This window comes from Varanus komodoensis, unplaced genomic scaffold (genome assembly GCF_004798865.1).
Source record: "Varanus komodoensis strain SLA01 unplaced genomic scaffold, ASM479886v1 scaffold1, whole genome shotgun sequence".
Lineage (NCBI taxonomy): Eukaryota > Metazoa > Chordata > Lepidosauria > Squamata > Varanidae > Varanus > Varanus komodoensis.
Genome location: NW_025335268.1, coordinates 6053614 through 6070157, shown reverse-complemented (window position 1 = coordinate 6070157; position 16544 = coordinate 6053614). Strand labels below are relative to the sequence as shown.

The 16544-nt window shown below is 40.5% G+C and overlaps 1 protein-coding gene across 6 annotated transcripts in view; it reads right to left on the bottom strand.

Annotated features, from left to right (window-relative positions):
* Positions 1 to 200: 200 nt before the first annotated feature.
* The window catches only part of BROX (BRO1 domain and CAAX motif containing), a 28288-nt gene continuing 11944 nt past the window's right edge, over positions 201 to 16544 (bottom strand). For 5 of the 6 annotated variants that reach the window (XM_044431518.1, XM_044431341.1, XM_044431433.1 and 2 more), the window contains 10 exons: positions 16282 to 16378; positions 14173 to 14268; positions 12190 to 12262; positions 11674 to 11779; positions 10625 to 10714; positions 10149 to 10234; positions 8857 to 8938; positions 8152 to 8302; positions 4469 to 4628; positions 201 to 3824 (listed from right to left, as the gene is read on the bottom strand). In XM_044431518.1, coding sequence (XP_044287453.1) covers positions 3738 to 3824; positions 4469 to 4628; positions 8152 to 8302; positions 8857 to 8938; positions 10149 to 10234; positions 10625 to 10714; positions 11674 to 11779; positions 12190 to 12262; positions 14173 to 14268; positions 16282 to 16378 — 1028 coding nt within the window. In that variant the 3' untranslated portion in view covers positions 201 to 3737. The other variant, XM_044431766.1, reaches the window with a different exon arrangement.

The window sequence follows — 16544 nt, the reverse complement described above, 5'->3', positions numbered from 1 at the left end:
AGCATGTACATATAGGTGGCTCACTGGAACTTGACATTCCAGTGTAAGTTCTCTCAAACCTTTTGCTGCCCTCTCTGGCCCAATCCAAGCCTGTGTGGATCAGCAGCATCCAAACAGCTAAACCAGAGGAGCTACGTGTCTATACAGGCTGATGGTGACATCCAGGGGCGAAAACTGAAGGATAAAACTCACAGCCTATGTGCTGTGAACATGCAAGTCATTTTATTGTTTATACAGCACAAGCAACATACCTGGTACTCTAACAAGGTCATTTTGTTTCAGAAACTTTGAAACAGCAGCAGCACAAGGAAAAGCAGCCTAGCATCTGGAATGAACACCAACAAGTGCAGCTTTCACCTTAACAGATCACTTCTTCGTACATTGTTGGACACAAGCCTCAACTAGCCCTCCTAGGAAGGTATAGTGCAAGCATACGGAAGATGCATATACGAAGTATTAAGTTTGCATAAGGCTGGCACTGGATTTCATGGAGTTTTTTCAGGAGAGAAAAAATTACCAAAGGGAAGCACACTTTAATAACCCCTCCCTTTGAATGTGAAAGTTCATGCCTTATTCTCCTTAAAATTATATTCACAACGTTATAAAGGAGTCAAAATGGCAAAAAGCAGCCCTGTATTGATTCATTTTAATTTATTCCTCATTGTTTTATGTAAGGCTCAAAGGCCATCCAAGCATGGCAAAGTGATCAGGAAAAAAATCTAAAATTTCACAAGGAAGATATAATAGTATACACAGACCTTGATCTGCACCCTGTAAATGCAAGGCTTAAAAAAGGAACATCCTCCTAATACTAAATACATAAGATTATACAAGCAGGAGCTTTCCAGGTTGTGTGTGTCAAATGAAGGGTTACCAATACTAAATTCTAATAACATATGTACTAGGAAACTTTATAACTATGTCCCCTATTGTAGCCTCAAATGGCCCCCATCCAAGCTATGGATCAGGCCTGCAGCTGCTTGAGTGACTCTGCAATATTTGTGGCTCCCAAATCATTCACCGGACTCATGCTAGGAAATCTTCCTATACAAAAAGAAGTGGCATGTTCTTACTTTCAAGGTTACTTTCTAAAATCCTCAAAAATTGATTAATTTGAGAGGGCCCTGACGTTGCAGCTGAGTTAATTAATGTTCTGCCTCACTGGCAACTGACACAAAATTAGCACTCTGTGTAAAATTGGTGCTGTGGGCCATTTTCAGCTCTCTGGTGTTTCCCAGATGGCTACACCCCCTTCATCTCAACCACCGATACTGGAATAAATAAGGGCACTAGAAGTATGAATTTGTAAGTGAAAGCATGCTAAGGCCATACTTATTTAGAAAGCCCCTTTAAATCAGTATATGCTTACTTCTAAATACATACAGACAGGATTGGACTGTGCAACTGATTTGTTTGCTAAGTCTGTGGATAGACTGTTCACTGGTAACTGTTTATTCATGGCACAATTTATTAACAGATTCATTGCTTAGTGGGCAAACTTGTTAATAATTTAATGTTACTAACTACGACCTCTAATATGAACATAACTACAATTCCTTATGATACATTCTAAGGTTTGTGAAGCCACTGCAGTTATCTGATCACGGTTGGTCACTGAGTGAACATCCTCCAGAACGTGACACACATACCCAGTAAGACTTAACCTACATGGAGACTTTCATACAGGTTTCCATACATACATTCAAATAAGCTGCCAGTATTCTTTTATCAGGTTTGGTGTGAGGCAGCAGGAAGAGCTCCAAAACAATTTGCTCATTTTAAATTTTGAAGGACACAAGAGGGTTGAGCTGCATTAGCATAGCAGACACACATCACATTTTAATAACTGAACATTTTGGTTCTAGTTTTTTGGCCTTGGTAAGCAATTCCAAGTCTTGCTAAGCCAGTAACATACTGCATTAAATAATCTCACCCATACTCAAACCTAAATGCAGGTCTGAGAAATGAGCCAAGAAATTAAGAATATAAGATGCCACAAGTTTATATAAATTCAGTTTATAAACAGACAAACTGGAGTGTCCATTATCCCAGGCATATGCTAACTGTAGTTCTTGTAACAGGACATTCTATTTTCAAACTGAAGCTCTATCAAAACAGAATTCACTTGAGGTTTTTAAAATGATTTGTTTTGATGTTCTGCTAGATCTATCTACCATTATTTTTTAAACATAGAAGGAAGGAAAGCAACCCAGCTCCCCCTATTACCTTGCACGCTTCCATTTCAATTGTTTAGACATTTGATCTGTACATTTTTTTAGCTGCAAAAGGAAAATGCCTCTTAAGGAGCCCACATCAGTTCTTGCTACTCTGCACATGGAAACTAAATCCTTGAAATCCTTTGTTATGAATCTCTCAAATTCTAACGAAAAAAGGCCTGGCCCAGCAAGCATGACCAATTGCAGCAAAATTACTTTCAATCCCTGTTTTTCTCTGAAGAGCCAGCATTTCTAGTGTCTGAGATGTTATTCTCGATTTTTGGAGGGTTGCCAGCATATCCATCACCCACCAGTTCTCCGAATGGCTTCAATGCAGGTCATACTATATCGCTGAAGCTCCACTAACATCCCTCACTACCTCTTTGACATGTTTTGTTCTTGCTTTTCTAGAAGTCGATATGTTACAGTCTTGAGTCTTTCCAATCTCCTAACACCTCCTCTTTTTCCTTCATTGTTTTTCTCAATTTAAGAAAACCTTTTGCATGTCTTTTAGCCTCTATTCCCAATGGTACCACCTATCCATTTCTTTCTTTCTCAGCCTTCTCACAAATCATATTAATCTATATTGTTCCTTAGTCCAATATGCTCCTTTACCCATGGCTACCAATTTAAATCTCCCTTCAATTCCTCTTTAGACAGTGCAGTGATTATCTGTGGATCTCTGACAAGGGGCATTATTTTCTAGCCCCTGGAGTAAGAGCTCTTCATACAGCAGAACAATGTAACACTTACTGATGATAGCTCTTTGATAAGTTCAGTTAGGAATTGGTCCTTCCATAGATGCTTTATTTTCTATTGGACTCTTCTGGTTCAATGGCTGAATAGTTCTATCATCTCTTTCATAATACTTTCTGGTTTTGGGAAAAGACATCAAGGACAAACACTATCTAAATCCACCTTTCACTTCTATTTCCCTTAGAGTATTTTAAGTGCAAAGACAGCATCAGTTGTACTCCTGCTGGGATAAAATTGCACTAGTTGGAACCTTTGATCTCCTGTGCAAGGTATATATTTTCCTACTATTTTGCTAGGTGGTTTAATAGTTTGATAACCCTGTTAAGTTCTCATGAACTCAAAGTAATTCCCTTGCTCTTAAAATGTGATGTTAATACCCAATCCTTCTTGTAGCTTTGCCTTCTTTTCAACCAACTTGGTTGACACAGCATCTTAAGAAATCTCAACAAAATTTATCTTGTTCATGTTTGCCCCTGCCTCCGAACTGCCTGTGTCTCAACCCTTCTAGATCATTAGAATTTATTTCATAATCAGTTGCCTATTAACCTAAATGGTCACGTCCTACACTGAGATCCTAACATTTTTTTCAATTTCAATCTCTGTAGCAACAAACTCAGTCAAAGATAGGTATTTATAAAAGATGAAAAGCACTGAATTCATTTTTAGGATGAAGAAGTCCAGAAGAGCCAGCAAATGGGATACAAAAAAAATCCCAGAGTTCACAAAATGTAGCACACAAAGGGTACTTCAAAGCACTTGTGGAGTTTAAGAGATCTGGCACCCGGTGTCTTTTTGAGGCTTTATGTCTGGCTCTTTCAGAGGTTTCACTTCTTCTTCTGCTTTTGGTTTAGGCTGCAAATGAAAGTAAAAAAAAAATGTTACTGAGTAATTTTACAGTTTCCAGCAATATGGCTTTCAGAATCAAGACTAACTGTAACTTGAGCTTTTGCTTGCAAGATCAATAAAACAGCACTTTTGCTATTATAAAACTATGGCTAAACATAAAAGGGATAATGGTAAAGGGGATCTTTTAAAAGCTTTGCAGTGCAGAACAGCCCCTCCTGTCATTCCGGAATGGGGGGCAGTCACTGTGGGACGGGGGACTCGGGGATCTGCATTCTAGTCCCCGCTTGGCCAGGGAGCTCAGTAGATGACTTCGGGCCAGACACCAACTCTCAGCCCAACCTGCCTCACAAAGCTGCTGTTGTGAAAATAAAATGGCACTATGGAAGTCACCTTGGGTTCTCCCTCAAGAGGAAAAAAGGTGGGATTTACATGTGATAATGACAACAAGGGGACCTTGACAGAAGGCAAAATTACCCAATAAACATGCACACAAAGCCTTCACAAAACTATATTCTCTCCCTCTTCTTGCTTGGTAGAGAAGTAATGGTGATGTAAATGAGTGCAAAAGAGCATGAGTGTGAATGCTGATGCTGAAGTAGGAGATCACAGACAGCACTGATGGAAAAAGCAAAAAGAATTATTAGCCTTACACTGTCCTCCTTTGGCCTTTTAGTAAGATCAAATGCAGCAAGCGATTCCGGGGTCCACTGTGCGTGCACAGCAGGGAACTCAAAAGAAATAGGTTCAACCAGACCAAAATCTGCCTTCAGCTCCAGCTGAGGAGCCTCTGGGGGAATCTTCTGAAAGTAACTAAAGGGAAAAAAATTAAGTATTAGCTTTCCTTGTTCTTCTTGTTAAAAAAATAAAGCCACAGGGGGTGTGCATGATTTAACGACATGCTGTTCACAATTTGCACAGTAGTTTCATAAAAATGGCAGGGGCCAAACACATTACATTATGTTGCTGTTCAAATGTACGTATTCCATTTGGACGACTGTGACATGTTCTACATGATAAGTGCTTGAAATTGCAGCTGGCCCAGAATACCATGGTCACATTGCTGACCAGGTCCACTTACAGAAGACACACAACTACTTCTGGACAGTGCTGTTCATGAACGAAGCCTTATACAATTTGGGATCAGACTGTTTGGAAATCTGCATTTTCCCATACAAGCCTCCATAGGCTTTACTATTTTAATATTTGTCAACCACCACCAGAGCTTTGTCTGCAGGAGACACCAAGCCTTTTTCATGGCATTTCCAGACTCTAGAGCTCCCTGCCAAGGTAGATGAGGTTGCCCCCCTCCTGGTTGTCGTCCTGCTGGCCGTGAGAGAAGTTTTTATTTCGCTAAGCCTTCCGCATGTTGGCATACTGACCACTTTGTTGCTGAAGGGGGTTTACCTGATCAGCTGCTTTTTATTGCTATGCTTTAAACTGCATTTTTAATTTGTTTTTATGTTTTAGGGCCACATGCAGTTTTTGTTTTTACTGCCTATATCTGTGCACATCTCCTTTCATGATATAACTTATCTTTCAATTAGCATCAACTCAATAGATTGGTGTGAATAGTACTATTTTGATTATATTACACTATTCCAGTGCTAAATAGTGTGTCACATCATACCTCCTCATTGGGGAAGAGGACTACAGACATGCATTAGGTTCTTCAGACTAACAAGAAAACCAGACGGAGTAGAACTGTAGGGCTGAGAAGCAGCTGGGATCAGCAATCCAGGTTCAAGACTGAGAAGATGTTAGAAGACCACTCCCACCCGAGGTTGCCCTTCAGAGACAGAAGCAACAAAACAGCGGCCCTCCACAAACCGATCCTTCCTGGCCAGGTAGTTTCTAGCTAGGCAGATACATCTTCAGCCCTAGTATATGACCAAGACATTTATGCCAACACAAGGCAATGGAGTTCAGCCAAAGCACCTGTTCCCCCAATACCAATACCATCTTCTGGCTTTGTCCATAGCCATGAAGGTACTTAGTTGAAAATTTCAAGGATCTACTATAACAGCCTTCCTGAACCTAGTATCATCCAGATGTTTTAGACTACAATTCAAACCTAGCCAGCATGGCCAATAGTCAGAGATGATGGAAACTGTAGTCCAAAGCATCCGGATGGCGCTTGGTTGAAGTACTGGGGAATACTTGTAGAGTAAATGGGAATCTAGGCAATTTATACCCTTCATAAATTACTAAGAAAATGGCTGATTTAAATCACATTCCCTAGACAATAATGCATACTACTTGGCTAATATTACAACTGAAACATGTTAATTTATACTAAAATGATATTAACATTACCTAGGAGCAAATATATTCAACAGTGTCTGGCTTGAATTCATGCTTGTTCATCTGTGAAAAACTGAGATTGAGCAAAAGCAAAGTTTGCCAATTCCCTTTCCCCCAAAGCTCTCACTGCCAGCTCTCAGGCTGCGTGTGTGCGTGCATGTAGATCATAGAGTCCTGTGGGAAGAACTGCTGAAAATTGACTTATCCCCATCCTCAGAGACAGCCTATATCTGACTTCATATTATTGTTTTAAATTCCATTTAATATTTTGTTATTTTTAGAAAATGTTGCACTGTCCTCACATTATTTGATAATTTTGCTCATCCTGTACGACATTAGCAAGGGCTAACAGTTACTGGGCAAAGCACTGCTTGTTTAGAAACAGCAAATAAGACCAAAGAGAGAAAATTGCAGTGCCTGGATGGTTATAACAAATAAAAATACAAGAATGCAAGGCCATGCAAGTGGGCACCATGGATGGATTGAGAGATGTTCTGCAACATCATGGAAGGGGGTTCTGGGGGGCTGCAGTGGAGTGATAGAGACTAGCAAAGATTGCCTGTCTTTCCTTTCCTCTGGCTGGATTGCTCCAAGTGGATAGCATGAGAATGTAAGAAGAGAGGACTCCTCGGAGCAGGTTGAAAACTGGATCCAACCCAAACTGATACATTTACAATGTTCAGCTCACTGAATATACAGCTTTAATTTTAAAAAGATCACTGGCTTATATGCCTCCCACTGGTACGCCCTCCAAAAACGAGAGAGAAGATTTATGCCAAACTGAATGCCCTTTCTTAACATCTACTCTCACTCAAAAGTGGGAAACAGTCACCACACACCATGGCCTATCCTTTGCATGACACAGAAATAAGTTGAATAATCAAATTCTATATTATAATCAATCAACTTCTCTGGTTTCTAGTGTGCATTCTGTTGGCATCCAACTTCAAAAAATGCAGCTTTCTGGTTTTAGATTTCCAGTAAACTCAAGTCACCTGACAACAGTATTTAGCGATGAGCCTACAAATGAACATAACAAGCAAAATATATAGACTCCAGTCAGGAAAGAGGTTTCCTGTGGCAAGCCAGGATTCTCCGATTCTATCAGAAAAAGCTCACGTACCAGAAGACAGTGCACAAGGGTATCGATTCATATTTGGACTAGATTCTTATATGCAGTTTAATAATTGTTAGATTTGCTTTAAAAACAAGACATGCATGGGGTGTCCAATACTTTGGGGCTGGTTGGCTAGAATATTCGGAATGGCAAAAAAAGTGTCAAACCCATGATTCTCTCTCGGTCTCTCTCTTCCCTGCCCCATTCAAAAGCAATGCTTTACCCACCCACCAGCTTCAAATTCTCCATCACTGCACACTCCCTGCCACAAGGCCTGCTCCAGTGTGTCAGAGGAAGAACCCATCCAGGCTGCTTCATAGATCTCCCTCTTTCTCCATGCAGGAATTGAGCAGAATGCCAGTTGACAGTCACAGAACTGGAAGGGTCATCCAGCTAACCCTCTATCCCTCTTAGCCTGCCCTGTATTTAAAGTAATCTTCACAGCAGCACAACCTGAAAGTAGTCAGGAATTAATGCTTCACCACCCTTATTCCAGCTGCTTACTGTGGCAGCTAAGAAATGGATGAAGTGTTTGCTCTTGAAGCTTCTCACTAACCAGGAAAGAGGTAGGAGTGAGTATGTTCTTCTATGGGCCTGTGACATCATAATTACACTGTTAGACAGAAAGAGTACTTGGCGGTGGATATATGCTCACTCAGAGCTTTCACTAGGAGGTAATATCCATTGGACCCAGCAAGACCTACTTAGTAAATCAGTTTAGAATTTGGCCATTATCATACTTCAAAAACAGAAATCATCAATACTTAGAAAAGTATTAAGACACTAAGAGCATAATCCTACAAATGTAGAGCATTAAAGGATTTTTCTGTCTAAACATGTTGACTGAGGAATGCTAGGAACGTTAGCATTTTTTCTGCCTAAATGCACACAGAATTGTGCCCCAAATATACTTACATGAATCCATTCTCTCGCTGGGATTTTTCTAAGGTATTTTTCACCAGAGTTCCCAACTTCCTAAAGAAAAGGTGGCTGGAAGGCTTAGCTGTTGTCCCAGGCCCTTTGGTTTCACCATACTCTTTGCACAATGCTTCAGCCTTGGCATAAACTGTACAAGAAAGCAATGAGTGAAACCATGCTCCTTATTTACTTGTTTTAATTATTGTAGTAACAAAATAAGTACTGCTTTTCATTGCTTGTTTGTGGTCCACATGGCAGAAACACAACAAAAGCAACAGACACACATAGATAGAGAAGCAAAGGGTAACAATTAATCTGTCTCTGAAATGAGTGAATTATTTCTGCTCCATCCAACTAGCTTGTTTCCCTTACCTGAACATGTGTATCTGTTCAAGCAAGGGATAGAAACTTGACTATATGGGCAGAGCCTACTCAGCTGGCATTTATAAATATGCTAGCAAAGTTGCTGAGTGTAGTCTATCCATAAAGCTACTGTTTTTCCTCTTGATCAGGTGAATCACAGGCACACCTGTTCAGGTAAGAAAAATACATTTTCACCCATCTCAGAAGCTAATTGAAAGTTACACTTGGATTGTCTACACTTATAATCATCAGATGTTTACATGAATGAAACTGACATGTAAGAAATCCATTTTCCCCCTAGAAGACAGGAAATGGAAAGGATCAAACTACTGTACTTACATTTCTCAGCTTCTTGTAGAGATCTAATAGATTCTCCACATTTATCACTGGCCAGGAGTGTCTGACCATGGTAGCAGTAGGCCTGGGGGGAGAAAGTGCTTGTCAAATGCTTTCCACATGCTTTGAAGCAACATTAAGCTTGCTCTTGCTTCAGTGGATGGAGGAGAGGGAGCACCCTGACCTGGGAAGGAACAAGGTAGCAAGCTATCCCACTGCTTTGGTAGTGTTAAGGGTCAAGCAAGGGTGTTCAATTTGAAACTTAGCACTGCTACCAGCATATATGAAGAGAAATATGCAGAGTAGTTGAAAGGTGATTAACAGGAATGTGGCAGCTCAGCACAGTACATCAGAAAGAGAAGGTGCCTGCCCTCTAAACTCCCAACTATCCCAGTCAAGAGAGGAAAAAGATGTGTATGGGAATGATTCCCATGCATCCTCATTTGAGACAGTACACTTTTTTGTCAGTACACTGGAAGTTTTCATGTATTAAACAGACCAGAAGATTGGCCGCTGTGGGAATGTTGGATTAAACCCTGTACTGAGAAAACGGGCTGACATTTATGTAGTGGCGCTTCTCTTTGGGTCCCCCCGGCACCCACTGCAGCTCCCTGAATTTACCCCAGATGATCAACCAGCCCTCCAGAGCATACTAGGAGGCAGTGCATGAGGGAAAGGGAAATACTTTTCATCAGACGTTTACATTCCATTGGTGGAGAGCAGGCACTGGAGCCCCAGCCTGCTATATTGGACTAGAAGTTCTTAAACGTTGAACATGGAGTACATGACTTCTTTCAGCCCAAGCAACAGCTTCCATTCTGCAAAAGTTCTCAGAGGAGCACATATCAATTATGGGTCCGGGATGCAAAAAAGGGGGTAGGGCCAAAACTACCCGTTTATTTATTTTATTTCTATACCACCCCTTAATCAAGACAACTCTCTGGGTGGCTGTATATTGTAGCCAAATGTTCTTTCTGCCAGCAACTAAGCCTTAGGAATGGCATTTCAATGATTCAGAAAGGGGGGAAAAGTTACAGAGGCTGGAAAACCACCAAACAGTTGGCATTTGGGGGAAATGGGGCATGGCCATTTGGGGAACCCCAGAGGGCTGGACTGGGTCCCTGGCCAGCTGGGTTTGGATCCTGGGCCTGAGTTTATTCCCCTCCGGAAAATATAAGTTTCCTGAAAAGAACTGCTTTAAATAGATCCTAAACCATTGATTATAATTTTATGCACACATGAATAGTCTTTTGACAATTTCTGGAAGTATTTAGAAACACAAACAGAATACTCACATAGGCCATATAGAAACATGACTTTAGCTGAAGATATTTTCGCCACTTAGTTGTGTATGCTGGGTCCAAACTAGATAACATTTGATCTAGAATGAGAAAACAATATTATATTTACAAAAATAAGTCTATTCATAAACTTGTTCTATTACAGCAGCTGCTAACAGGCTATTTGGATGTATGAAAGCTCTGGTTACTGTGTGAACTGTTATTTTGATACTTTTGTACCTTAGCAAGCCACATAAGTGCTATATTTAAATTTGGTTCTTGTCCCCAAAGTAGTTATAAAAGGGAAAGGTAAACATTGCAAAGGAAGTTTTCTTTGGGGATCCAATGTCAGCTCAAATCAACTAGAGGTCCATGGATTCTACTTATTGTCCATGGCATTTCCTTAATGTTCTATCCATGCTTAAGAGTCTGCATTTTAAGCTGTGCATTTGAACTTACAAGGTAGTCATAAAGCAATTATTTGAACATACCTGCTTTTTGATAGAAATTGGCTGTTTCATATGCCAGGGCAGCTATTAGACCAGGACTATGTTTCAGCTCAATAGCTCGGGCAATTGTTACTAAGGCAAAATTAGATGAAACAATAAGCATTACCATCCATCCCAGTTAGAGGTAACAGTTTAAATATGGATGACAAGATAGGCATAGAAGTCCCATTCAGACTGCAACATGCTTCACTTTGTATTTCTAACAGCTGTATATAGTAGTGCTGAACAGAATTATCCTTTGAATACGATATAAGAATACATTTTTAATATAAAAAGCATTCATCAATTTCATAATCAATTTTTCACATCAGCCAAGGTAAGGGACTCTAGCTCAATGGTATGGTACATTATTTCCATACATGTCCCATCCCCAAAGTCTCCGATTAAGTCTCCGTGTAATCCTGCAGAGGTGAGCATAAGCCCTGAAATGTGGCGGTTCATGGTCCAATGCAGAGCAGGAGCAGGTGACAATCTTCACCTGCCTGCTTCTCCCCTCTGCATTTTTGCTAGATGGCAAAAGTATTGGGAATCTAGTCACAGCATCTTGTACAGGGAAGAAGTGAGGCAGCCTCAGGAAAGCTCATAATTTTGGCCTCTTCAGTATCCTCTCCTCCCATTTTTCTTTCTCTCCAAGGTCATTTTCTCTGCTTTGGAGAGACGGCCAGTAAAGTCCTTTCTGTGCTGACTGCATGAGGTCTGGTGCTGTCTCTGACCTCAGACCTGAGGATTTGATGTATCCTGTGCCCCTCCCCAGATATTGCCCCTTAAAAGGATCCAGTAGCAGAACGGCTGCAGTTAGAGACAATGCTAGGCTAGATGAATAAATACTCCCATGGTTTAGGTAACTTCCTATTCTCCCAAAATCCCTGCAACAGATGGATTCTTCATTAACACTGACTGCATGATGTACATTGTGTTTGTTTGGGAAGGTGAAATGTCAAACATTTACTGAAAAGTCACATACGACCCTTTCCACGCCAAGTAGAACAATTAGTTCAAGTAATCTAAAGATTGAGAAATTGCATCAATACCTTCTTGTGCTTCAGCTTGGCACTGGATAACATAGGAATCTATCAACCGAGCTTCTAAATCTCTTCCTTTTTCTACAGGAGTGATCAATTTCGGGATGTGGCTTTCCTAAGAAAATAATAAAGTGATTAGTAGCGGCATCTGAAGATAGATGCATATAAGATTGCACTATGTAGGCCCACTGTTCCTGCACTCCTTGATTCAAAGTGAGAGGGGTGTCATGGTGCTTTAAGGGTATGTTTGATCATGTGTGCCAACAAAGGATGGCGGCCATTAAACCAGTTCATATTAGTCAGGAAGGAGATCTGGCATAGTCCTCTGAGGACATTTTGCTTATTTGAATGACTTTCATATACAAATCCATCTGCATTAGGAAACTTAGCATGTAAGGGGAAAGATTATCTCGTTCCCCATGTATATAAAGATTCTGACAGCAGAATGCATTCCGGCAAGTGACTTATCCAAGAGAAAGAATGCACATGTATTTCCTGAACATCTGGAACTCTTCTTAATCCTACCTTTAAGTGTTTGAAAATTCCAGCTGCTATTTTCAAGCTTCGGTGGACATCCTTTGCTTCATCTTCAGTTATGCTAAAAGATATTTATTAGAATTGCAACTCAACAACAATATTAAAAATCACACAAATTCACTCACATTCAACCTCAAATTTGCCAGGATTCTCATTAGCTGAATTCCTATTTATTAACATTATCTGCCCAAAAATAAAGGATCTCTGGCAAACTGAAAAAGCTGTAAGAATTTAAAAAAACTATATGGAACAACACAGGATTAACTTATCCAAAAGACTGCAAACTAAACTCTATAAAATGTAACAAAATCTAAAATACCTGAAAGAACAAAAAAAGTTTTTACATGTCCTATTTCATGATCGACCACTTGAGAAAATTCTACTTTATATGTTTAGGACAGTCTAGGGAGTCAGAAGAAATTAAGAAAGATGAACCTAGTATAGTCTGCAAAACTGGCAGTCCCTCTCAGGAAGATGTCTTTCCCATCCTCTTCTATCTGAGCATTTTCACTTGAGATACCAGGGATTGAACCTGGGTTCTTCTGCATGCAAAGCATGGGCAATCAACTGAGTTATGCTACCTTCCCAATTAAAAACTCCAGCCAACTCAGTGCAGTAGCCGTAGCTTTTGTGTGTGCACACACGCATACATGTTGGGAATTAAAGCAGCAGTTATTCTTGGTGCACTTTCTAGGATCAGGGTGGCACCAACTCTTTGGATGAGGATGCGGGGTGGGATGCTGGGAAACCAGTGTGGAAACTGAGATAGTGAGTAAAGGCTGCTGTCTCCAGGTATTCAGGCAGACCATGGGAACAGGGTTTGGATGTGAAGGAACAAGAGCAGGGCGGGGGGGGGAGCCCAGTCTAGTTCATGACCCCATCAGGCTAAAAGGGCTACCCAATTAAGAGGCTAGCTCTTCTCTGGAGGGGCACACCCAGAGGGGTGGAGCCAGGGCTGCTGAAAAGGCAGGCACTTGTAGTTTCTAGTTTAGGTTCAAGCTATCAGGAGCTGGGTTTCCCCTTATCTGTTTCAAACAGCAGTCTCGTTGCAAAAGTGTTTTTAATTTCCAATTCACATGTAATGAACTACAGGCACAAGATGGTGAGTCTCTGTGCATTAAAAGAGTGATTTGCTGAACCCAAACTAGAAAGCTAACACAACGGGCACCAACCAAGTATTTCATAACTAAAAGACAACCACTGAGAAGACCCTCTCTGGCCATCAAGCATATCAATGTTTAAAGGCAAGAGCATTGTGAGTTAGGATTCTGACAAAGACTCTGGGGAAAAAGGAGTAGATGGCCCTTCAGATCTCCTGGTCTCTAGCCATACAGCATCAGGTCAAAATTAGTACTCTAAATGTGTCCCCAAGTATTTTATTGGCCACTTAATATAGTTTTTCATTTATGGCTCATTTATTTATGATTTATTGAATGCTTTTGGACTGTATTTTGTGGATTTAACTGCTGCAGTCAGCCTTCAGAATCACTGTATGATAACCCAAGTTACAAATCTTCTCTTAAAGCAGCATCAATCCAAGAAAACCTCTCCTCTTGTTTTACCAAGTAGCCCAGCTGTTTCAACACTGAGAAATTACTATGCACAGTGTCAGAGGAGTACATAAGGAACCCATCTGAGAATGGGAAGCAAGGACACAGCGCTGCCTTGTAGCACAAGCAGGGTGGGCCGTGTAAATACTTACTATAATGCAAGGCAAGAAGAAGTTATTTTTTTAAAGACCTAGGTTCAGTGTTACGTTTTCAGGCAGGACTGGGCTCTATACTGCTTAGACTAAAAAACATGCATGTCGTCACAGTTATGCTGAAGGGATGTAGTTAACTTAGACCACAAGCCTCTGCAGCATTAGGTGTAGCCAAGGTCTCCACTTTCAATGGGCTTAGGCATGCCAAACCTTGCATAGGCTTAACAGTTAGCCTTCTAAGAAATTATGATTAAAGTGAGAACACTTACTCTTCTTTCCCAGCCAACCTTGATGCATACTTAGTGTACCACAGAGCCACATTAAATCCCATAGAAACTAGTTCAAACACAGCATCTTGCTGGGCACTAAAGGAAAAAAAAATGACATTTTGTTACAATATTTGAAATTTAATTCTGAACCCAAGCATACTAATTATTCCATCTGTCCTTAAGAGATATACAGCACAACCCTAAACATGTCTCATATGTTTAGAAGTGTCATATGCTCAATTGGGGCTTATTCCCAAGTAAATGCATCTAGGATCGTGGCACTGGAACAAAGAGCTTTAGTCCCTCTTTCTCATTCTCCCATTCCAAATCATGTGAGCGAGCCACAAAAGTATTCAAATGTATGCTCCTCACACAGACATTTAACAGCTTGAAAAGAACAACTGTTTTGGCAGGAACAATTCATGCTTTGTTTTAGTCTGAAGAATGGCTGAAGCAAAATCTAACTTTTGTGCAAAATCCATGCTTCCAACAACTCCTCCCCTACACACTGAAAGCAACAGAAGCAGCAGTCAGCGAAGTCATACAGAAATTTTTAAGTTTTCTATTGAGTGCAATTGAGAATGAGCAAGCCACAACATTTTCATAGCACTGGAAGCTTCTCTTATGCTCAATACAACGTCAGAGTTCATGTTCACTAATATTCCTCTGTCTGGGCTTATATTGCCACGCAAGAGCATTTTTCCCCCTGTTGTTGTTACTCATACATACTCAAAAGAGATGTGGGTGATATGAATGACAAAATCATATAAACATGAGGAAATTTTGGTTTACATTTGTGTTTCCAAGCATTAACATGCCTAATGCCAGTATTTTTGTTTGATCTGTCTTATGTGGTGCTTTACAAAAAAGAAAACAGCAGCAACCACACATGGCAGTGACAGCATAATGCTGATTCGGTAAATTAGCATAATGGTATAAAAAGCATTCAGGACAAAGTTTTACCTGGTCCTGCACCATTTTTAAGAACAAGGAACCCAATGCTTACAGGTAGCTCAAAAGGAAGGCATGAAAATAAACTCCCTTTCCCCAGTTTGGCTACCAAAACTAATGATTTGTTTAAGAACATACAATGTATTTGATTTGGCAATTATAGCATGACTAGCATTCAATTTTTCAAAGAGTTTGGATTACTTACAAAGAGAATGGGGAGAAATAACACATTTGGTATAGGTTGGCAGTAGCCACAAAAAGTCGCAAAGGAAACTGTCCACAGCACTGCAGCTCTCCTTAAAATAATGTTTAGTTTCAAGCAAATTTCAAATTGTAAGGCTAGAAATATGTTAAAGAAAAATAAAGGCAAAGATTCATGGAATGATGGAGTCCGATACCAGGCTCAGAACTTGTGCAGAATCCAAACAAGCCAGTCTATTCTTTTCACTGCATCACACTGTGGCACAGCCCTGCTGATCTCACTGGGACTTACTTTCAAGGAAGTATGCAAAGGATTCAAGTTATGAGACTACCACTAAGGAAACAGTGAAATTGCTAAGGTACACTTTTGAGACAGATGTAGGCTTTTCTTTATGATAGAAACAAGGAGAAGCTGGCCTTTTGACATGATGCTAACTATTGGGCAACCTATGAGAAGAGAGAGGCGGCACTTGGAGGACCACAAGACTGTTTGAATTCCCAGCTATATGGCCAGAAAACTGCTGACCTTAGAGCTGGAAATCCATGCTCAGACCACCATCCTCCTACCCCCCTGCAGCCATTATGGAAAGAACTGCACTGGCTCTGTCTCCAAGATAGGAAGAGCAACCTCAGAGAAGGGCTCTAGTGGTTGTTCCAGGGGTGAGGGAGAAGAGTCTAGTGTTATTAAAATATACTGTATCCTGGGGGCATTTCAGCCTCCTTCACTCTCACTCTGAAGCCCAGCAGTTAAGGTGGTCAAAACTGACTATTAAGCTGATTTGCAGGGCAGAAGGAGTATGAAGGCAATCTTCACCTCCACACTCCTCCCACCTGCATTGGATGCCTGGAATCCTGCAAGTTCCCAGCCTCATTGGAAAGCGTCCTAAGTTACTATTTATGCTACCATCTAGGAAGATTTGTCTGAAATAAACACTGAAAACTCTATTGCATATATACCTTGGTACATGTCCTTGCAAGGTGTCTGTCCACTTAAAATTCTGAATGTATCTCAACTTGCTGTCCTGAGAAGAGTCATCCAGGGAAATGATAAAGCCTGTTAAAATAAAAATACCTTGCAACTGAAAGGCAAATTCAAAATTATCAGCTTGATCTGCAACATTTGTGCTGTCTCAATTGTATGTTAAAGTCTCAAAGCTTTATGTGAAAATAAATTGCAAATACAAAGAAAATATTGCAATTATTTTCACATATTTAAAAGG